The following is a 23035-nucleotide window of genomic DNA, read 5'->3' as shown; positions in this document are numbered from 1 at the left end:
GTCTCTCTCCTCTTTTTAAAAACAAAAAACGCAAAAAAAAACCCCAAGCAATGTTTTCCTACAGAAAAACACCATGAATAAATACAAGTGTAAACACTTTTGACATTTATTTCTGGAAGAAAACATGGGGAAATTCTTTCTTTCTTTCAACATAAGCAGCGATTGTGAACAGCTTCGCTTTAAATGTGTTTGACACCACAGCAACATTTCTCCCACCCACCCCTGAAACGCTGATAGATTACGGGTTGTATTCTAGCCTCATTTATGTTTAGTGTGGTTACATTTAGTTATTACTACGTGTTTTAAATATTTATCTGTTTCTTATGTAAGTTGCCTTGAGACCCTGGACTACAAGGTGATGCATACTAATACTAATACTAAAATACTAATACTAATACTAGATACTACTGCCAGTGTCACCCTATCAGGCCAGAGTTCCTTGTTTCATGGCTAGGGATGCAGACGCCAGTGAAAAATCTTGTTAACGAGGCATTCTGGGGATGGGATGAGCTGGTCCTGGAACTATTGACAGTGCCCAGCGTCACTCTTAGATGGGAGTCCAGATGGTATTTCTTCACTTGATCCATGACACCCCTGGCTATTTTCTCTAGACCTGTGGCATACATTGTCAGCCGATCCAGCAGCACCTTTTTGAAGATTACAAGTGCAAACGACACTGAACTCTGTCTTGACGCTAGCTGTACTTGTGGAAACAGGATTCAAATATAGTTCTGTATGCATAACAAAATGTGGACATAAGCTTCAGCCTTCCATTACTGAAGTATTTCAAATGCGTCCATGGGTGCTGAACAGTTTTCCAAGGTGCTCCACCATCATGCAACTGTGTTTCTTCTGTTTATAAACAACGTGGGTGCCATGTACTCTCCCCACAACTTTTAAATATTTTTCTTATGTTGTGCACTGGTGACATCAGTTGCAAAGAATTTGCTAGGAAAACCAGAAAGATATATTGTAACCTCGGCCCTCACTTGATCTTGTCTATGTTTGTCTGCAGTATGTTTTTTCAGTGTTTGAGCTTGTTTGCTTAATGAAGTTCTGAACCAATGTAGTGCTCAAACTTCAAACTGTTCAGAGGTCACCTCTAAATTGGAAGGGCAAGATGGTCGCACACAATATTCCAGTGAGCATTACAACAAAAATATAAGAAGGCTTGATTCTGTGGAACAGACACTGCAAAAATAAAAGGTCCCAAAGAAAATATGGCATGCAACATAGACCTTTTTTGTCGGGCATGAACAAGATGTTGTTCTTTCCCGGATTCAAGATGTCTCTTATTAAAACCATCACATTGAGTAATGTTTCAGCTGAGAAAGCAGCAAGGGTGTCCAATGCTGAAATGAGGCATAAACTTAGAAATAACCAAAAAAATAGCACGATATAAACAAGAAATGACCTTTTTATACCAAACATTTCTCAATGGCAAGCAATTACGGTCACTCAAACTTTTTATTACACATTACCTTGCACTTGCTAACTATTAAATAGTTTTGTGTGCCAGTATTGCAGTACTGGACTGTAATACAAGTTGATTTTTAGATGCATTGAATGGTTGCTTATTATATGCCTGTATAATGTACAAAGGCTTATGGATGAGAATAAGGATAAAAGCAAGTTTAAAGCCCATCACAAAATTTACTGCAAAGTACAAAAGTGTTAGGACAGAATGGTACCATGAGAATGTTGTAGATGATATAAGAACAGTGGCAGAGAAATCTTTTAACAAACATAAAGCAAAATGGTTTAGGCTGCAATCCTGTACACCTGGGATAAAGTTTTATTGAACTTAACTGGATTTACTTCTGAATAAACAGAAAATAAATACTTCTGAATAAACAGTAATCATTGCACAGAAGATGTCATAAAACATGACTTTTCATTGATGTGGCCACACTCTTACTCTGGTGCCACAATCGGACAAGTCAGCACAAATTTTAGGACTGGATTTTAGCTATGGGTTTAGGTCTGTGTTTTAGATATGGCTTCAGAAAACAAAATACCTATGTCTTATATTACCAGCACACTGTGGAGCAAAATGCATGACCACTTTTTTCCTTCACTCCCGAATCTTTGCTAGCAGTCTTCTTCAGGCTTACGAAGCCAGTAAATTATTGAAGCTGCAGGGAATATGGGGTTCACTAGAATTATGAAGTTGGAGAAGGTTCTAGCTAGCTCCTATATTTTTAACAACTATGACAAAAATTGGTTGGGTACGTTGGGGCTGCAGCTATTATGCTGCAAGTCCTTGCTTGTGCTTGTTAGGATACAGCAGAGAAAATGAAGTCAAAACAAACAAATATAGTCTTTATACCGTATAGAGCAGATCCTAAGTTTGGAGGTTGAGCTTCAGATCTCTGCGAGTGATGGGCTCACCCTAGACTTGTTGTCATTTTATAGCAAAAATAGTCTCACTTTTGTAAAGTTGCAAACATTCCCTCAGTTGTATACCACCATTTGAGGACTATGCCACAGAATGTCAGATATACAGTATGGACAGTATCCAACTATATAATTATGATAGTGCAACAACATTAGGTGCACAATATAATGTCCCCTCCCTCTCCTCTCCTTTCCCTGTGCCCCGCTAAATCTCTTCTGCAGGGTTGGAGGAATCCTCACAACAGATTTAGGGGGCACACAAGGAGAGGACAGAGTAGGCAAGTTACATTGTACAATTAAAAATACTGTAGTCGACTAATGTAACGTTAGTTGGTTACCACCCTATATATTTGTTATACTTATATACTGCCCATGCAGAATTAGCTCTGTGCAATTTACAAAAGCCACAACAAGTATAAAACAGACCAGAATCTAAACAATAAAAATGATTATTAAAAATCCAACAGGCAAAAACCATATGAATTTAAAACTAATGCAAAACTAGCAGGGGACAATTTGGTGCAAGAACCCAAAAGCACCAGGCGAATACTTTAAGTAAATAAACATGTTAAACTTTGGAAGTCCTGCAAAAACAATTGAAATCGATACTGTAGATTATGAGAGAGATAAATATGATTAAGAGAAAGGGTTAATTGCTTCTATCAGTAGGCTGCTAATGTGATAAAGGCAAAAGCACCTTTTGTTTACTGCTAATCTTTAGTTGCTACTTGTGGAAAATAACTTTAAATAATGAAGGCTGCTACAAGGATCTCATTCTGCTGTCATAATTCTCAGAGCCCAGTTATCTGAGGATGGTGGACCTTTCTTTTTAAATGATTCATTAGCCATATAGATTGACAGAGGACCCATAGTGTAATATGAAGGCAAATCAAGTCAGAATAAGCCCAGGATACCTGTGAAGATAAACCGAGGTCACCACTTTGCTAAAGCTAACCGAGTCTGGGACTGGTCAGTGTCTGGATGGGTTTCCACCTGAAAACCATATGCGCACTGCTTTACTTTCCATGGTGAAAGAAAGGCAAGGATTTTAATGAAAGAAAATAAAAAGTGTAAATGCATGTGTTCCATGGAACACAAGTGACAGCATAAGTCCTATGAAACAGGAAATGCTAAAAACAATAAGGCGAGGCTTTTCTACTTAATGCGTCTTACAGACAACCCCTAGATAAAATGCCTTATGCTGCTTTTTCCATACAACTGTAGAAGGAACTGTAGGAAGAGAATCTTTTCCCTCATGGGAGGAACAGGCAGTGTTTATACAGGGCCATTGGTAACAAACTTTTCAGGGGGGAAAGGAGCGTGATATTTTATGTACAGTTTTTTTTTCCAGGCTCTAGCGGAAGAGAATTAGGTCATGTAAATATGTAGTGATGCCCTTTCTATCTGGAGGCTCCACTACAAATTGTGGAGCTTTGCAGATCCTTCCAATAGTAAGTAGTATTTGGGCCAAAGCCTACATCCGAATTATGGCTACACTCCTAAAACAACTTACTCTAGAGTATTTGCTCTAAGGTATGTTATTGGAAGAGAATGTTCTAAGGTATGTTTTTGGAAGATAGAAGCCTAAATGCACTTATTTTATTTATACTTGTTTCTCTGCATCACAGAGATCAGTCTGCTTGAGAAAAGTGGGGTGTGAAGCTGGCCCTTAAGAATTCATCCCATTGATCTAAATAGATTTAAGAATAAAAGCCTCAATGCACAATTGAATAAATACCTTATGTGTGTACAGCGCAGATCGTGGTGCAGACTTTACAACATATTTAATAATATACATTCAAAAAATTGGCTTGAAAGTTGAAAGCCTTGTTTACTGGGATTAAGAGAACCAGTGTGGTGTAGTGGTTAAGAAGAACGGTAGATTCATAATCTGGGGAACCTGGTTCACATCTCCGCTCCTCCACATGCAGCTGCTGGGTGACCTTGGGCCAGTCACGCTTCTCTGAAGTCTCTCAGCCCCACTCACCTCACAGAGTGTTTGTTGTGGGGGAGGAAGGGAAAGGAGAATGTTAGCTGCTTTGAGACTCCTTCGGGTAGTGATAAAGCGGGATATCAAATCCAATCCAAACTCTTCTTAAGACTAAGCACATGATGTATAACAGTATGCTCCCCCCCTCATTTGTAACCCATACTCTCTGTACACTTCCATATGGCAGCTTTGGTGCTGATGGTTTGTGCTATGGTGCATACAGTAATTTGATGGAACACCACCTCTCCTATGCCATGAGTGGAGAGCCTTCAGCCCACAGGCCTAATTAGGTTCACCAGCCCACCCCATTTGGCTCACAAAGCCATTTTAGGCAAGCCACACCCATCTGCCCTACACCCGACATCACACATGCCATTGAGTAAGGGTCATGTAAGGTAGAGCTTGGGCAAAAAGGGTTTTGCAGGCACCACTGATTAGGTTTGGAAATACTGCACAATGTGCTTTGCAAGTGCTGGGCTTAGTGCCTTTTAGTTTTAGGAGTTTCCCCTTATTCAGAGACCTCTAACAACAACAAAAGCTGGTTATGGGTTAAAGGGAGCTTCTTTGAAGGCACACTCCTGCGCGGCTCAAAGAGGATTGCTCAAACAGATGATCAGTGATTACAGTGACCTCCTTGGAACTTTGACAGCTGTCAGTTACCTGGCCTCATTATGACATTAGGTGATTGATGGGTGGGTGCTCCTGCCTTCCTACCAAAATTGGCCCATGTGGGTGTATGTGATAGGACTCTGACCTGCCATCTGAATCAATTTCCTCATTCCTGTCCCATATTCTAAGGCCATCAAACTGATGCCTTCCTCTAAATATCACTTCTGTGGGAGATGAGGCTTGCAATTAAGGCAGGAATGGCACAGGGCTTTGCAAATCAGCTAATGGGTGATGCCTACCAACCCGCTTCCAGCTGTGTCATACTTTCTCCTGCCCCATATCATACAGATAATGTCACATATGATTTCAGGTGTAGGACAGGAAAGCATTGCTTGGCCCAAATGGGCTGGAGGTACCTAAATACAGGTTTTCTGGAAGTGGTGTCCTAGCTATGAAATGCCATCTCTGGGGAAGTATGCCCTATGGTCCTTTAAGCACTAGGCAAAAAAAATTCATCCAGGCATGTTGAAGCTTTTTAAAAAATAGTTTATTCCCTAAGTATTAATTGTGCCTTTATATGCTGTTTGTTTTATTTGTTTTACTTATTGTTACTTATATTTTTTTTTTTTTTGTAAACTGCCTTGAAATAATTGCTAAAAGTAGCTTAGAAGTGCTTTCAATAAATAAAAAAGGGAAAACCTGTACCTGCAATTGACCTTTATGGAGCCAAGCTAGTCATGCAGAGGTAAGCAACCTGTGACACACCAGATGTTGCAGCCCCTGCCATTAGCCATGATTTGGAGTCCAACAACATCTGGAGAGCCACAGGCTGCCCTCTTGTTAACTGCATGACTTCAGGTAGGGGTATTTCATTCCCTATAGCAGGGTTTCCCAAATTTGGGTCTCCAGCTGGTTTTAGACTACAATTCCCATCATCCCTGACAACTGGTCCTGCTAGCTAGGGATGATGGAGACCCAAGTTTGGGAACTCTGCCCTATAATATCCTACATGTAGAAAACAAAAATGTAAGAGAGAACAGCTCTAAGGCTCCTCCCTGACTCACAACTTTTATATGTGCTTGTTTTCAATGAGGAAGCATAAGCAATATAAGTCCTAACAAGAGTTTCACCAAATAATTCTGTTGATAAATTAGCTAAGCTCTTGGCTGGAGAGGCTGGCAGGGACTGTGGAAGCAACTTGCCAAAGACCAGTTTCCAGAGGGTTAAGTGTAATGAAACTGCACACCTGATCCCTTAAATGAGAGCAACCTGGGCAAACCTTTAGTTAGGCCAATTTCACCTGTGTTGTTTGAACTGGCTTTTCTGCATCTGCAAACTCAATTGGCTTACAAGGTGCATTTGAATTAAAGCCATCTCTCTTTTGCTTTCTATGCAATGCTTGGCAAACCCTCACATGTTTGCTTGTACAAGCAGCATGTGAGAGAGGCTCAAAGGCATTTTAAGTTTTAATGAAAGGTCCCAAGAAGGCTGTCCCCAGTTCACAACAACTTATTAATGTTTATATGTATGGTCCTGACTGATACTCTGGGCTCATCCACACTAATTTTCCTCCACACTTTCCAGGTACTGGGCTGTGCTTTTCCTTCCTTCCTTTTGCCCCACTTCTTTCCCTGCAGAAACCCACTCTTTAACGCTCTCCGCAGTGTGCGGGAAAACCCAAATTGCTGTTTGTTCTGATTGAGCGTTAGAGAGCGGGTTTTCCTGGGGCAAGTGGTGGGTCAGAAAAAGCACAGACCCGTGCCTTGAAAGCACAGGGCAAAAGGTAAATGTGGATGACTCAGGCCAGATGTCCAAGAGAAGAGGTCATCAAAGGGTCAGGGCAAAGGAATGTGTTTGTGTGTTTCTTCCCATTTAACAAGTGCTGCTTCCTCTTTACCTTAGGACTTCCCTCCCCAGCGTTGGCTGGCATCCATCACCAATAATAGTTAATACTATATAGCCAAAATGGTTGGTTATATATAGGCGGAGCCAGAGCCAATGACAGGCAGAACCAGAGCCAAGGCGAGGCAGCGATAATTAATTATAGCTTTGTCCCCCATCAACTCTGCTGAGTTTTACGAGGGGCAGCATGGAGACTGAGGAGGAGGAGGAGGAGGAAGAAGATGGACTGGCTGTATAAGAAAAAGAGCAGGTAGAAGCTGTTGTGGGTCGACGGGTGCTGGCAGGGCTCCTGTGGCTGTTGCCCCGTGAGGAGACCAAAGGCTTCAGCTTCCACACACAACTGGCGTTTGGCGGGAAAAGGGCCGATTGACGAGTATCGGCCGGTCCGTCGTGCCACGGGCGCGCGCGCGCATCGGGGTGGGCGGGGAAGAAGGGCTGTCAGTCATACACATCTGGCCGGAGAGTCGCCTCGAGAGCCCACCCTAGTAGGAAAGCTTGCCTGCAGAGAGGGGTCAGGGCCATAGGTCATGCCTGAGCATCATCTGCCTTTAATGTTATAATTGTATATACAACATATAGGGCTGCCTGTAGCCCCCTCCATTCACAGAGATGTGTAGGAAGGGCAATTGTGGAGGCGCCCAGCCGGCAGAGTCGCCTCTTCGAAGCGAGAGGGGTAGGAGGCGGGCGAAGGTACTCGCCCCTCACAAACACCTCAGCGGTTCCATTAAAACTAAACCCCGAGAACTGCGGAAAGGGCTCCGTGGACAGCGCGCCAGAAGCCTCCCGTCGCTTCCTTTTCGGAGTGCCGAGACCCCTTTACGTCCAAAAAGGCGCGAGCCGCGCGCTCGGGAAGGTTGGGAGGACGGAGGTGGCCAGGAGAGGTGGGTGGGGAGAGGAGGAGAGCAGCGAGCGGAGGGAGTTTCCACACACACGGAATCACACACACCTTGAGTGGAGCCAGTCGCTTTGCACAGGCACCCAGACACCGCAGGAGACGCACGCACGAGGCGCGCATACACACACACACACACACACACACAGGCGCGCGCAGGCAGCTCACACCCCGGCGAGAGGGCGCGCGTGGAATCCGAGCTGAGCAGCTTTTTCTTTCTTTCTTTCCTTTCCTTTTTTTGTATGCCTCCCTGCGTGTGCGTGCGCGCGTGTGCCTGCCCGCCCGCCTGCCTCTCTCCCCCCCTCTCCCTCTCTTTCTATCTCTGTGGTGCCTCTTCCGACCCACGCGCTGCTCCTCTCTCTTTCTTTTCTCTCCCCCCCTTCCCCTCCTCTTTCCTCTCCCACCCCGACCCCCTCGCCACTTCTCTCAGCTCTCAAACTCTGCCTCCCCGAGCCCTGAAAAAATGCCTGGCCGTGAAGCGAGGAGAGGGCACCGGGTCTGTAAATAAGAAGTGAGTACTCGTTACAATGGCGCGTCTCGCTGGCTCGGAGAGAAGGAAAGAAAGAGAGAGAGAGATATATGCCTGGGAAGACAAAAAAAGAAAAATGCTGCATGCTCCTTTGCTTTTGCCGATGCATCTTCGCTCTAGGGCAGGGGGGGGGGGACGGACTCCCCCCTCCCCACAAAAGAGCCCCACCCCACCCATTTGCAGGAGAGCCCGTTTTGCCCATGCCCACCCACCTGCCTCGCTGTCTTTCTCTGCCTCCATCCCTCCCTCGCCTCCCCCCCTCCCGCTCTCCATCCCTCTTGCACGAGCTTTCCTTGCTGCATGCAACACCTTGGCTCCTAAGCGCTTCCTTGCACTTAATCTTTGTTCAAGGGGTGTGTGTTGCTTCGGCTGGGGACATAAGGAAAAGGGAAGGTGGGGGGGATGAAGCCGAAGGTCCGGGAGGTCCATAAAAACCCCTCCCGAATCCAGCCCGCTCCCTGCTATCCTTGTGGGCATGGGAAGACGCGCCGTTTGCAAACCATTTCAAGAGCATCTTTTCTCTTTATTTTTAAAGGGGCGAGGAGGAAAATGGGTTGCTTCCCTTTAAAAAAAAAAGAGTGGGGGGAGGGGGAGGCATGGGGATGTAATTTATCTCTCGGGATGCTTTTCAGAGTGAAGGTTCCTTATTTACCCTGGGAGCGAGCGGGGTGGTGGTGTTGAATCTTGGCAAGGTGGATGAGCTTCATAAGGGCTAAGCAGGTGGATGGGGATGGATGAACAGTGGAGGATTGATGGGGAAGGGGGATGCTGAGAGTGGGGATGTCTGCTATATATGCGATCAGCGTTAAGAAGAAGACGCTTTAAGCTCCTATCTCTCCCACCCACCCCTGCTTTGTTAGCTTAGCTGCATACAGCTTCCTAAAGGGGAGTGGATCAAGGGAACTTAGGGACTGCACTTCCCTGGGGTGTCAGGATTTCCTTTGGAGTATGGGCGTGAGTTGCATCTGGGCAGAAGGTGGGAGGCACATTTAAAAAATAAGAGAACAGAATGTCCTGGTGAATAACAGGAGGGCTGTTGCAACAAACCTGGATTGCCACCATTTTGGGGTGGGAGAAAGAGATGAAGCAGGTGACAACACGTTGAGGGGGAAGAGAGATCAAAGTGATAGTGCCAGCATTGAGCAGTGGTGGGATGGGGATTGCCCCACGGATTGTCCTAATTTTCCTGCCCATGGCACATTCCTCAACCTTATCCGCTACCCAGTTAAAGCAAAGTATATTTATTTGTCAATCCAAGGTATCCGTAAAAGTCCACAGGGCTTTAACGCTGGTAGCTGCAGCCCAATCAGCTTTTAGATTGCCCTGCTAAACATCAAGCCATTACCACCATCAGTCAAAAAGGAAGCTTACATTAAAGGCCCTAGGCAAGCATCATTCAAACCAGTGACTCTGTAATGCTCCCCCTCAAATCAATGGGATTAGTTCCATCACATCTCTTGCAGACAGAGTGAGGTGGCTCCAAGACTGCATCTTCAGCCACTTAGAAATATCTGATTGCATCAGTGTAGTTGTTTGGCCGTAAAAGTTGCCAGGCAGCCAATACAATGAAGGGTCTTAGGCGTGTGAAGGTATTGCCTCAAGTTATAGCTTTCTAGGAGTTGAAAAAGAGTAACTACATGACAGCTCAGTGCAATGAGTCACGACAAATGATCACCTGAAGTTTCTCATCTGTGACAGCTCCTACCTGCCGCCCCTTTTGGGGGGAAGGGGAGCTCACGTCTACAACTATACTAATTAAATTTACTATGCATGCAAGTCTCTCTCGTTCTATGTCTGATGGTGCTAAAATGCTATATAGTTGAACTTCTTTGCATGGGAAGTATGATACAGCATTCTGTCACCCCATTTTTCTTCAAAGCATGTCCACCTTTCAAATGATGAAGGGAAAGAGATTTGCATCTGCTTTTAGGTGTGGGGTTTCCTTAATACCACTGAAAGGAGGACTGTGGTCACTCAGAAGTAAATTAGTAACTGGAGGGAAAAAATACATTAAATATGGCCAATATTCCCATGACCTTACAGAGAAATTTCAAATGTGTTGTTGTGGCATATTCTTATTTAACTCTCCAGGAGTTATGGAGGTTATAATTTATTGGCTTCTATATGTAGCTGCTGTAAGAAAAAAAGTCCTCTAATATTTGCATGACATAGAGGTAGCAAAATCTTAGGCTCCCATTCAGCTACAACTTTGGTCCTAGCACTTAAGAACTACTTTAAATTCTAGCCACATACATGCATTTTTTCAGCTAGGTACCAGCACTCACATTTCTAATATGGATTTCACTTAACAAATACATGCTGACTGATGCTACTCATGATTAATTTCCCTAACACTACTGAAAGGAGGATTGTGGTCATTGAAAACAAATTAATAACTGGAGAAAAAAGTACATTGATATGGCCAATATCTCAGTGATCTTACAAGGGAATTTTTGTTGAAAGTTATGCACAAGAGGAAGTGTTTAACAATGCATTTTTCAGCACTGTGTGTAAGATGTGAGAAGTGATGAACTTTTCAGAGCTAAACTTAAAACAGAGATTGGGTATCTCATGTGCAATGCTTAAAACAAAACAAGAAATGTTAAAACCATCAGAAATTATATAAAATGCTATGTACATTTTTGCAATACTTGGACCACAGTTACAGCACTGTCACAACAGGTTGCAGGAACCCCTCAGTCTATATAGTAAACTGTAAATCATGGAGAAGATGGATATGTTGAGTTCATACATAATGTCAGCATCTATGAAGTTAGATTGTTATATGAATTTAAAGCTTCTGTCTTACCCTCTAGCAAAAATAAATACTGAATAAATATGTGACAAGCCTGGGAAAAAGTAACTTTCTGGTTTTTTTCCCCTCTTTCATCAGTGGCGGCACCTGACTTGCTGGATCCCAAATCTGCCACTCAGAACTCAAAGCCCAGGCTTTCGTTTTCTACCAAACCCACTGTGCTTGCCTCGCGGGAGGAGAGTGATACAACTATTAATGTTATGAAATGGAAGACGGTCTCAACCATTTTTCTGGTGGTGGTTCTGTATTTAATTATTGGAGCTACTGTTTTCAAAGCCCTGGAGCAGCCACATGAAAGTAACCAGAGAACAACCATTGTGCTCCAGAAGCAGGAGTTCGTATCACACCACAACTGTGTGAATGACACAGTACTTGAAGAACTGATTCAGGTAATTCCCTGTAAAGAAGTGTGCTCTTGCCATGTTTTAAAGGAAACGTTGTTTATTAGTTACATGGATGCAGCTATACTAGCTACAATGTACCATGGCCTGATATCCATAAGAAATAATGTTTGGCACAAGTAATTTGACTTAAGGCTTTATCGTGCAAAAGTCATTGCTAATTTCATTTTTTATACTAAGCTAATGGAGCAAATCCTTCCATCAAATGTTTCTGCTGTGCTTCTTAAATTGCTGTTTGTTGGCAGATACAATACAACATTCTCCTCTTACATTTAGGTTGTTATTTAGTCATATTGCCTGGCAAAAGATTAAACGGGAGGCTTACTGACTTGTATGAACATTATTTCTGGCCATAATCAAGTATAAGCAGTTCTTTGCAGAAGTCAGTGGAGGGTACCAGCTACAACATATCACTTTGAACTTTTGAAGCTTACTGTACTTTAATTCCCACTAATCCTACTGCCATTGGCAGGGCAAATAGTGGCGAGGAGATTCCGTGGCAGAGCAGCTACTGCATTCAGAGCTCTGCCTGCTGACTTCCCAGGGAGGGAAATGGGAGGGGGTAACTTTTAAAACCATTTGGTGGGGGCATTTTTTGTTTAGTCCCTTTTATTGCAGTCAGTGGGAAGGACTTAATTTTGCCAGTTCCATGAGCGGTGTGGTTGTTGTCTACTTTGGGGAGCAGGTTAGGGGAATCCTCTTCCAAATACACTGTGCCCCCAACTCACCCTGATTTGGTTCCTACTGCTGAGGAACTTTCCATGGGCTTACCAAGGAGATGGGACTTCCAGCGGTGTAAGTTTCATCTTATCAATGGGCCTCCCAGCTCCATTTCCACCTGCCCCTCCCCCAGTGAGTTTTCAAATGGCTTTAGGGTCACTCTCTTTACTGTACTGTTCTCAGTGCTAGGAGAATAGAGACAAATCAGTATACTAAGACCACAGTAGTCAAAGGGTAGGGCCATGTTTATTCATGCATTTTATTAAATAAGTAAATTTATTCTGCCCCTGTTGGTGAAGTACAGTCTGATTAAACTTACTTATTAAAAAGAATATTTGATTCTACCTAGGAAAAGCCCAGACTTTTCAGTGTTTGAATGCACACACATTGTAAATCATTGCAAGATACCTTATGTTGGAGTTGCATTCGATGCCTTTCCCTCTTGTCAATGTATAGAGCTCTGAATGAAACAGCTGATGCCCCAGCTAGGTATGGCTGAATCTGCCTATTTTTAGCCTATGCCACTTTAACATGTTTTTACCCATTATTCCATTCTACGTTGATCTGTTTTTTATAAATATATAAATGATAATGTCAAAAACACTTATTTAAATATGCATCTTAAGATATAATTTGAACATGAATTTTCTCCCCAAATGCATATTTAAATGCATATTTTTTTTCAAAAAGAAAAAAATGTTTAGGGGTACTCTCATTTTCCTACTCATATTGAAATACTGCCTCTCAATGAAGCCAAACTTAAATTCACAAAATGTTTAGGGCTATGTGTACCCCTGCATCCCCCCCAGAAAAAAACACTGTTTAAATGTGTATTTCCTCACAAAGTGTTTACTAAAATGCATGTTTTTGGCATGCTTAAGCTGCTGAGGACTATGTCTTAACATTCAGAAAAGTGTTAATCAGGTAGATAGCTAAATTCAGATCCTCTCATTAATTGCTAAAGTGTGGATCAGGTAATTTTATATAGAAAATCAAAGAAGTACTAAACTCTTCAAGAAGTCCTAATCCAAACTCTTGTGTTTAGATATTTCACAAATAATTTGCAAAGGTTGCATTTCTTAAGCAACCCTAATCCACGAATAGTTGGTTCTGGAGGGCTCCCAAGGTGGTAGTGAGAAAAGTTTGACATAATCCAGCAACTGGTAGAATGGTTTTGATTGTATGTTTGTTTAAAGGGAGCAGTTTTAGCCCGTTTTAATATGCATTGAGTGACAGTGTCATCATTCTTTTGGACTCACTTTATGATCTGCCCATCTTGAAAAGTTCAGCTTTACCTGAGTTGCAGCCAACATGCTGATTGTCATTCTATAGCACAGTTGTGGGTTATCTAGGGCCCTCCTTATGTTGCTGAACTACAATTCCCATCATCCCTGGTCATTGGCGATGCTTGTTGGGCCTGATGGAAGCTGTGGTTCAGCAACATCTGGAGTGCAAAAGGTTCTCCATATTTTCTATAGTAGGCATAAACTTTCACTCTTTCTCTTGCTTGGAAGTTTGCCCTCCTCCTGTCATCTTATGTAGTTACTTAATTGCTCTTGAAAATATATTGTGTTGAGCAATGGAGTTCAGTTGCTCATTCATGGTACAATTATAATAACAGTTTTCGCTTCGGTGGGGATTGTTCTCCCATGTGACTGAACACATAAACAGTATTTTAGAACTGAATTTTCTGAAGGATATAAAGATAAACATTATGCAATAGTAGGGTATTAAGATAGCTCTAATGATAGAGTGAGTGTGAAGAAAATTACAGAAATTTATTCACTATAATGTTCTGTTTTCAGACAATAGTTACCTGTTATCTTGTTTCAGGCTAAAATTAAATTCAGCTTCCTATAATTTTTTAGTCATTTGTGACTATGGGAAGTTGTAGTATAACAAGGAGTTTTTGAAGCATTCCTATGAATGCATGCACACGGGACATTTATATCACAACTAATTACTGATGAAAGTTTTCTGTAATCACCAGTAGGATTCTTGCTAAGATTTAACTCAAATAGCATTTGATCTAAAGTGGAACATCCCTAATTGCTATTAATTTGTGGTAGATAACCTATATGTAGTACTTTTAATGCTTAATCCATTTACTCAGGAGTTAGGGGTTTACTATCAGTGGAACTATTGTGGCTTCAAATGGTTTTTAGGGTTATGTACCACATATAATATTTCTGTTCACTTTAATCTTTTCCCATAAGCCCTATTTTTATCATGTCTATAAAATGAGTAATCTGTAGAAAGTTTAAAAAATTGTGTTAATTTCAACAACATAACTATTATTATTATTATTATTATTATTATTATTATTACCTTTCACTTGGTCACTGGCTAGGATTTGAACCTTAGTATTCTAGTTGTGACAACTTGATAATGTGAAATTTGCAAGGAGGTTTTTCTAATGGGGATTTCAATGCCAACATTTTTGGCTGTTTTTCTTTAAACTTGAATTATCTCCTCCCTCACCACTATAGCACTATACAGTGGTACTTCAGTTTACGAACTTAATCCGTTCTGGAAATCCATTCTTAAACCAAAACTGTTCTTAAACCGAGGCACGCTTTCCCTAATGAAGCCCCCCCACCGCTATTTCCAGTTTTGCGGAGTTTGTAAACCAAATTGTTCTTAAACCGGACTGTTCTTAAACTGAGGTACTACTGTAATTCTCCCTTCCCAAGATTTTTTACTATCCTAATTTTGCAACTTCCCAAATGTTTTCATTGCCTAAGTGCTTGTACCTCAGGTTACAGACGCTTCAGGTTACAGACTCCCAGAAAAAAAGTACCTCGGGTTAAGAACTTTGCTTCAGGTTGAGAACAGAAATCCTGCAGTGGTGGTGTGGCGGCAGCAGAAGACCCCATTAGCTAAAGTGGTACCACAGGTTAAGAACAGTTTCAGGTTAAGAACGGACCTCCAGAAGGAATTAAGTTCTTAACCCGAGGTACCACTGTATTTCCCACAGTCTTTAAACACTTCTGTTTGACTCAGTCAATATCCTCCATAGTGGTAAAGGTCCCTATTTACTATAACTTACCCTAACTTTTTCTACATTTAATTAGACTTCTTGTCATCTTTATATCTGTTTATTGGGGTGGGGGGTGGGGTGGCTCCATTACTTGAAAAGTGAAAGTACTTATAAGAAACTTTTTATAGTGTAAGTCTCTGTGTGTAAACAGAGTTATGTGAGACTTGCTTCTGGATAAGCATGTATAGAACTGCAGCTTTTAAAAGGCACAAAAGAAAACAACTTTCTAAATGGACACCATGGATTCTTACTATTCAAAAAATTTTCTTTGGGATAATCATTCAACTCCAGTACCTTAGGCTGAAATGATTATTCTGGTCTAGGGTCAGGTCATCATCATAACATGGAGAGATAAAACGCCTAGTAAACTGACTCCATGAGAAGAACACACACTTCCAACTGGAGAAACCCAGTAGTCAATGGTATAGTTCATACATTAGCTAGGTGGCTTACTTGGCACTTGAAAACCATTCAAGTATGGACTGGATCAATGAAAAGCATTCATTTGTGTCAGAATATTGGTTAATCAGGAAATTTTGTTAACTTTTGAGAAGTCAGCTTCCTCTGAAGTAACTTTTCTAATGATGCAGCAGTGATGTATTATTTGAATACTGACACCAGGTTTCAAGAACCTGCCGAATAATTATGGAGTTATTAATTAACTTTGAGTGACCACAATCTTCCTTTCAGAGTATATTATATTTTGGAACCATTATAATCAAGTCTAAAGCCAGTAAGCTATAAATTGCACTACACATACTATTTACTTCAGAGTAGGTTATGTTGAAATCCCAGACACTGTTGATTAGAATTAAGTATAATATGTGTTATGTTGAAGATGTGAGGAAGTCAGATCTAGAGCAAGACCATCATAGCCTTTTCAGAAGGTAAGATAGCATACCCTTCAACATTTCTCCAATGAAATTGGGACATCCCATTCCATAATGATAATTTTACTATTTATACCCCACACATCTTACTGGGCAGCTTCCAACATAAATAAAAACAAAATAAAACATTAAACATTAAAAAACTTCCCTATACAGGATTGCCTTCAGATGGTTCAAGGGTCGGTTAACTCCATACCCTCCATTTCTCCAATGAAAATAAGGACATCCTAAGGAGATGTGGGGCATTCCAGGATCAAATCAGAAACTGGGATGGCTTCTCTAAATCAGGGACATCGCTGGAATATAGGGACACTTCAAGGGTCTGAGATATTAGAGTTGAATGATTGTTCAATACAGTTGTACCTCAGAAGTTGAACAGAATCCATTCCAGAAGTCCGTTTGACTTCTGAAACGTTCGACTTCCAAAGTGTGGCTTCTGATTGGCTGCAGGAAGCTCCTGCAGCCAATCAGAAGCTGCAGAAGCACCATTGCCCTTTCGGCTTCCGAAAGAATGTTAAAAAATTGGAACACTCACTTCCAGTTTTCAATCGTTCGGGAGCCAAAATGTTTGACTCCCAAGGCATTCAGAAGCTGAGGTACGACTGTACAGTGGTGCCCCGCAAGACGAACGCCTCGCAAGACGGAAAACCCGCTAGACGAAAGCGTTTTCCGTTTTGGAGACGCTTCGCAAAACAAATTTCCCTATGGGCTTGCTTCGCAAGACGAAAATGTCTTGTGAGTTCCTGCGGGTTTCTCCCCCTTTTTCTAAGCAGCTAACCCTCTTATCAGCTGATCCGCTAAGCTGATAAGCCGCTAAAAGCCGCTAAACCGCTAATAGCGCTAATCCACTAAGCTGTCAATGGGCTTGCTTCGCAAGACGAAAAAACCGCTATACGAAGAGCCTCACGGAATGGATTAATTTCGTCTTGCGAGGCACCACTGTACAAGAAAAGTTGAATTATGGTATCCATGGTGTTTATTCAAGGAGGTATTTTCTTTTTCAGGCTGTTTCTGAGACTTACAAAAGGCTAAAATTTTATACACTTACTTAGAAGTAACTCAGTAGGGATAACTTCTGGGCAGACATGCATATGACAATAATTATAAAAGATAAATATTTTCACTTTCATTTTTAAAAATGAAAGTAGGTGAGTATTTCAGGCAGTATTCAGTAGTCTTAAACGCTGGTTTGAGTTTCAAAAAATAGTCAAAGAACTGGGGGAACATGTTCCCACTCAATAAACCCAATTTTTTTCTACACAGTGAAATTATCAGAGACATTTCATAAATTTCTTAGCAGTTGAGCTTTTTTCCTTAGAAAACCCTTCTTGTCTTTCTGTACTTTTCATATAATTTAATATGAATAACTAAATGAATTGTAACATGAATGATTGATTTGTCAGTGAAACACACTCACCTTACTTTGTCAAAATGAATACTTGAAGACCCTTTGGTAGTGCACTCATTCACATCTTCTTGCCACTATCAGGAAGATGAACTTAGTGATGTAATATGATCTATTATGACTTTCTCATTTCATATTTTCATGATTCACACCATTAGTACAGACCTATAGCTTTTAGTTTTGTGTACCACAATAAAAATAATGTTTCAGACAGTGTGCAATAAGGGTAACCTTGAACGGTACTTTTACATTCACAATAATACTAACACAATGCTAACACAAAAATTAAAAATAATTTAAATAGGATAGGATAGAACCCAACTGGTTGAAAAAGAGGGCCTTTTTGGATAACTAGTTCACTATGCATACTTACAGAGAAAGAAAATGTCAACATACGTTGAAAATAAATCCACAATTTTGGGTTTTCTGAATCATCCTATAAAGAGATTTTGTTACAAATAGGCAGTTATAGGGAATTCAGACATATTTTTCCAAAGTAGTAACTTTGTTGCAAAGAGACCACATTTCCATAGCAGTGAGCCAGCACAACATCTGGGTTCCTCCTGGATCCAACACTGCCTCTGGAGCTTCAGGTAGCCTTGGTGGCCTGGAGTACCTACTTCCAGCTCTGTCTGGTTCTCTAGTTGTGGTCCTTCTTGGAAGAGATGGCTTGGCCACTGTGCTCCATGCTGTGGTTACCTCCAGATTGGACTGTTTACAATGCACTCTACATTGGACTGCCCTGAGAGATGATGTGAAAAGGCAAACTGTTATCAAATTCAGCAGCCAGATTACTGGCTGGGGCTCAATTAGAACTCATATAACCCTGTTTGAAATCAGCTACACTGATTGCCAGTTCATTTCCTGGACCAATTCAGAGCACTCATGTTAGTGTTTAAAGTCCTAAATGTCTCTGGCATCAAATATCTGAAGGTCTGTCTCCAGGCCTACTGACCTCCTTGATCTTCAGAGGGGACTTTCTTGGTAACCCTGCCACCCTCAGAAGTGTGGGGAGTGGTGGTCTAGGAGAAGGCATTCTCTGTGTCAGTCCCTAAATTGTGGTGATCTCTCTCCGCAGATTTCTAGCATATTCATTATACACTACAACATATGTTGAAGACACACATCTTTACCCTGGCCTTTGATAGTTAAGGTATTTTGTTTTGTGGAACCCACCTCATTTGATGAATTTATACTATTTTGTACCATTTGGAAAGGTTTTACTTATGCTGTGATTTTAATAAGAAAGTAAGATATTGCTGCCTATTGTTGTAACCTGCCCAGGGACCTTATGATGAAGGACATGTAAGCAGTTTTATAAATAAATAGAATAAATATACATAAATGAGACCACTCTCACAAGTCACAATTGTCCCAAGTTTCAGCCCAATTGTACACTTTCACCATCATCTCTATCGTGCAAGCACTACATGGCTGACATTGGCAATCAGAATGGCACCCACATTCAGTGTTCTACCAAAAAGTGTTAATTGGGATGGGATGATAGGAGTTGTAGTCCAAAGTGTATCTGGAGGGCCAGAAGTTCGCCACCCCTGTACTGTATCATTACTTCACTCACACTGTAATTTTAACTGATTCCAACTTTCTTGGCAAAGAAAGAATTAGTGTTCCTCTCCTATTGATAAGTGGGATGTGGGTGGCGCTGTGGGTTAAACCACAGAGCCTAGGACTTGCCAATCAGAAGGTCAGCAGTTCGAATCCCCATGACAGGGTGAGCTCCCATTGCTCGCTCCCTGCTCCTGCCAACCTAGCAGTTTGAAAGCACGTCAAAGTGCAAGTAGATAAATAGGTACCGTTCCAGCGGGAAGGTAAACGGTGTTTCCGTGCGCTGCTCTGGTTCGCCAGAAGTGGCTTAGTCATGCTGGCCACATGACCCGGAAGCTGTACACCGGCTCCTTCATCCAATAAAGCTAGATAAGCACTGCAACCCCAGAGTCGGTCACGACTGGACCTAATGGTCACGGGTCCCTTTACCTTTATATGGAGCTGCTGGTGGAGAGAGAGGATTGCTTTTGTACTTCCCCTACATGCAGTAGACCTTCACTAGGGGAATCTCTTTGGAGTGCAACATATGACTGAATGCCTAGCTCCACTTCCACCTTGCTTCTCAAATACATCCTTATGAAGCAAATTCCATTCTTTATTTTGTAAAATAAGTTGTTTGAAGCAAGAGGAAAAACCAGCAAGTAGTAGGCCCCTTGCTTGGAGAAGATGGAGAAATGCTGTTGGGTGGCAGAGAGAAGGCAGAACTGCTTAACATCTATTTGCCTCTTATTTTCACCCAAATTGAAAGCACAGCCTATTGTTAACAGAATAAACAATGCAATGAGGAAGCTGCAGCCCAACATAGGAAAAGAGGAGGTAAGGGAACACCTAGCTACTTCAAATGAATTCAAATCTCCAGGACCTGATGAGCTGCACCCAAGGGTACTAAAGGAGCTTGTGGATGTAATTCTCTGGGAATTATTGGAGAACAAATGAGATCCTTGCAGACTGGAGACAGGCAAATGTCCCAATTTTCAAAAAGGGAACAAAAGAAGACCTGGACGAGATAACCGAACCGAACAAGTACTCATTAACAGCTCATTGTCATCCTGGAAAAAAGTGCCAAGTAAGGTGCCACAGGGTTGTGTCCTGGGCTTGTCGTTGTTCAACATAAAGGACTTGGATGAAAGTATTGAGGGGATGCTAATCAAATTTGCAGATGACACCAAATTGGGAGGGGTAGCCAAGGCCAATGAAGACAATTGGGATTCGCGATAACCTTGGCAGATGAGAGAACTGGGCCAAAACTAACAAAATGAATTTTAATTGGGAAAAGTAGTGAGACTGAAAGGAGATATGATAGCCATCTTCAAATACTTAAGGGCTGTCACATGGAGGATTGAGCAAGCTTGTTTTCTCCTGCTCTGGAGGGTAGGACTTAAACCGATGGATTCAAGATACAAGAAAGGAGATTCCGACTAAACACCAGGAAGAACTTTCTAACAGGAAGAGCTGTTTTACAGTGGAACAGACTCCCATGAGTGGTTGTGGAGTCCCCTTCCTTGGAGGTTTTTAAACAGAGGTAGGATGGCTACGTATGATCTAGTTGAGATTCCTGCATTGCAGGGAGTTCGACTAGATGACCCTCAGGTTCACTTCCAACTCTACAGTTGGATTCTAGGATTCTTCTCCATTAACATGCTTTGTCTCTCAACTTCTGCCTCTATAAATATCCAAAACCAGAGATTAAATCAACGAGGGACATCTTATTTACTGTCATGTTTTTTGGTGTACACAAAGGATAATATTTTATACTCCAAATACTGCTTGATTTCTAACTAAATTCACCTGTGGCACTTTTATAGTACTTACAAGATCAAAGTTGGACACTTTTAAAAACACAGACGATCTGCAGGGTTGTAACACCCAACACCCACAGGTGTGAGCTCTTTATGGGCTTATTCAGATGACTCAAAACTCTGGGCCTCTTTCAGTATATGCCAACATTTTTTCTCTCTCTCTAAATGTGTGTATAGGTGAACTAGTTTTCTGACAGGTTCAGTTATCAGAAGTCTAGGTCATATGCATTCCTGCAGTGAATGAGTTGTTCATGGAAGTTTTCTTCTTCAGTGGCCTTGTGCTATTCTACTGCTATTACTGCTATAAGAAAGATGGTGGACAAGCAAGTGGTCAGCCAGTGGGAACAGCCATGCTGGATTTGGTTTCTAAGTAATGGGATTTCACTGATATAAATGGTTAGAAACTGGAATGTGTTGCACGTAACCATAGGCTAAATCATCACTTGTAAAATCAAACAGAAATATGCACAGCTTGAGGAACTGACCTTTTATGTCTGTCTTCATTTTAATGTAGTATTTCCCCAGGGAGACTTATTTTAACATGGTGATCCATCACAGCGTCAAATACATCTGAAGTGAAATGATTTAATGGGTTATCAAATTTTATAGGTTCCTGTGGCTACACACACACACACACACACACACACACACACACAGTTATGTGTAGTATAGCCAAAGTCGCAAGTGGGGTGACCACTTTCTTATGGGAAAGCCAGTGAGTTGTTTAAAAACGTGTGGTTTGCATTGTAATGCCTGATAATGCAATAATGTGACCTGTAAAGTGCTATTGGTTTAATGGTTTGTTGTGTAATCCTACTGAGAATGTTGCAGTTTCTAGGCAGAGGGATACATGATTAGTCATGATTTTCCACATAGACATGAAATATATCTGTAAGAAACATCTTTAAGGGTGGACTTTAGGCTACCTGTATAAAACCAGGTTGAGGAAAGCTGACCCGAGTAGTGGAAACATAACACAAGTAAAATTTACTGAGACTCCTAGATAACAAAGCTATTAGGTAGTCAGGGCCTGCCCTTTAAAATAGCTAGGTTGGCTGGGCCTATCTGGTCCCATCCTGAATTCCATCCCTGTGGAGAGCCACAGGTCCCCCATCCCTGCATTAAGTATTGTAAAGGTCCCTCAAGAATACACATGTTTCATGTCTCCATTCATGCTCTACTTTTCCCATCACATGACAAAATTCCACTTGCGTTTTTGAAAGCCCTACTGTGGTAACAGCCTTGTGAACAAACAGATTAGGTTATGTGGATGCCTTTAAATGAGTCTGTACACATTTGAATTTGTAGAGTGCAAATAAAAACAAACAAATAAACAGCTGACCACATGTTTGCTAGTGCTCAGTTGCTTTATATATATATATTATCTTGTTTTTTCCATTGCCTTGGGCAGTTAATATTGGGACACTATTAACAGCATCCTCAGTGATGATAGCAAAGCATAAGTTTGAAAAATAAAAATTTAAGAATATACCTTTACTTTAGTTCTTATCTCAATCCAGCTTCAGCCAAAGAAGCAGTTGTGTGGTAGCTGCTTTAAATCAATACCCTGCACAGACGCTTTTCTACTTCTTACAAACCTCCAAAATGAATGGTTCCTCTATTAACCATACACTCATGGATGTTGTAGAAAAGGAAAGGGTAGAGTGTAATGCAGAAGGGACTGTCTTCTGGGTCATTCCTACTGTTAAGAGCGAAAGCACTCAGTGCAGTGAAGCAAAGGTACACCTAGGGCATTAGCTAGCACATCCAATCTGGTGCTCCGATCGGTATGTCCACACAATCCCGGGCCCACCAACCTGTCACATACGGTCCAGATAAGTATCACCAATGTCAGTATTAAGAGGGCAGCATTAGTGCCACTGTGCTGGCCAACATTCCCTAGTTAACTTTTTACATGCATGGGCAGAGGTTTTGATGCTGGTGGCTCTTACAGTAGTGCATGAATGAAAATGTTTTTGTTAGAAAGTGCCAAACATGTGGCTTATTCAAAGGTGGTGAATGGACTGGATTGACCAGAAATCTAAGCTTCATGTCATGAAATGGTTTTTAAACAAGTTAT

General features: G+C 41.6%; 1 protein-coding gene and 1 long non-coding RNA gene across 5 annotated transcripts in view; one reads left to right on the top strand and one right to left on the bottom strand.

The window, feature by feature from the left end:
- Positions 1-23035, top strand: part of KCNK2 (potassium two pore domain channel subfamily K member 2) — a 126139-nt gene that overhangs the window by 30330 nt on the left and 72774 nt on the right. For 2 of the 4 annotated variants that reach the window (XM_083733633.1, XM_083733634.1), the window contains exon 2: positions 11213-11523. In XM_083733633.1, the coding sequence (XP_083589759.1) occupies positions 11213-11523 (311 nt within the window). Of the gene's footprint in view, positions 1-7797; positions 8302-11212; positions 11524-23035 lie in introns of those variants that run through there. The other 2 variants (XM_083733635.1, XM_083733636.1) reach the window with 2 other exon arrangements.
- Positions 3109-7909, bottom strand: LOC310842184. The gene is made up of 2 exons (XR_014562976.1): positions 7845-7909; positions 3109-3311 (listed from the first exon to the last, which is right to left on the bottom strand). It is a non-coding gene; the product is annotated as an uncharacterized lncRNA (long non-coding RNA).

The sequence above is a fragment of the Podarcis gaigeae genome (assembly GCF_964106915.1).
Source record: "Podarcis gaigeae genome assembly, chromosome: 3".
Taxonomy (NCBI): domain Eukaryota; kingdom Metazoa; phylum Chordata; class Lepidosauria; order Squamata; family Lacertidae; genus Podarcis; species Podarcis gaigeae.
The sequence above is the reverse complement of the archived record's forward strand: the minus strand, read 5'-3'. Positions and strand labels throughout refer to the sequence as shown.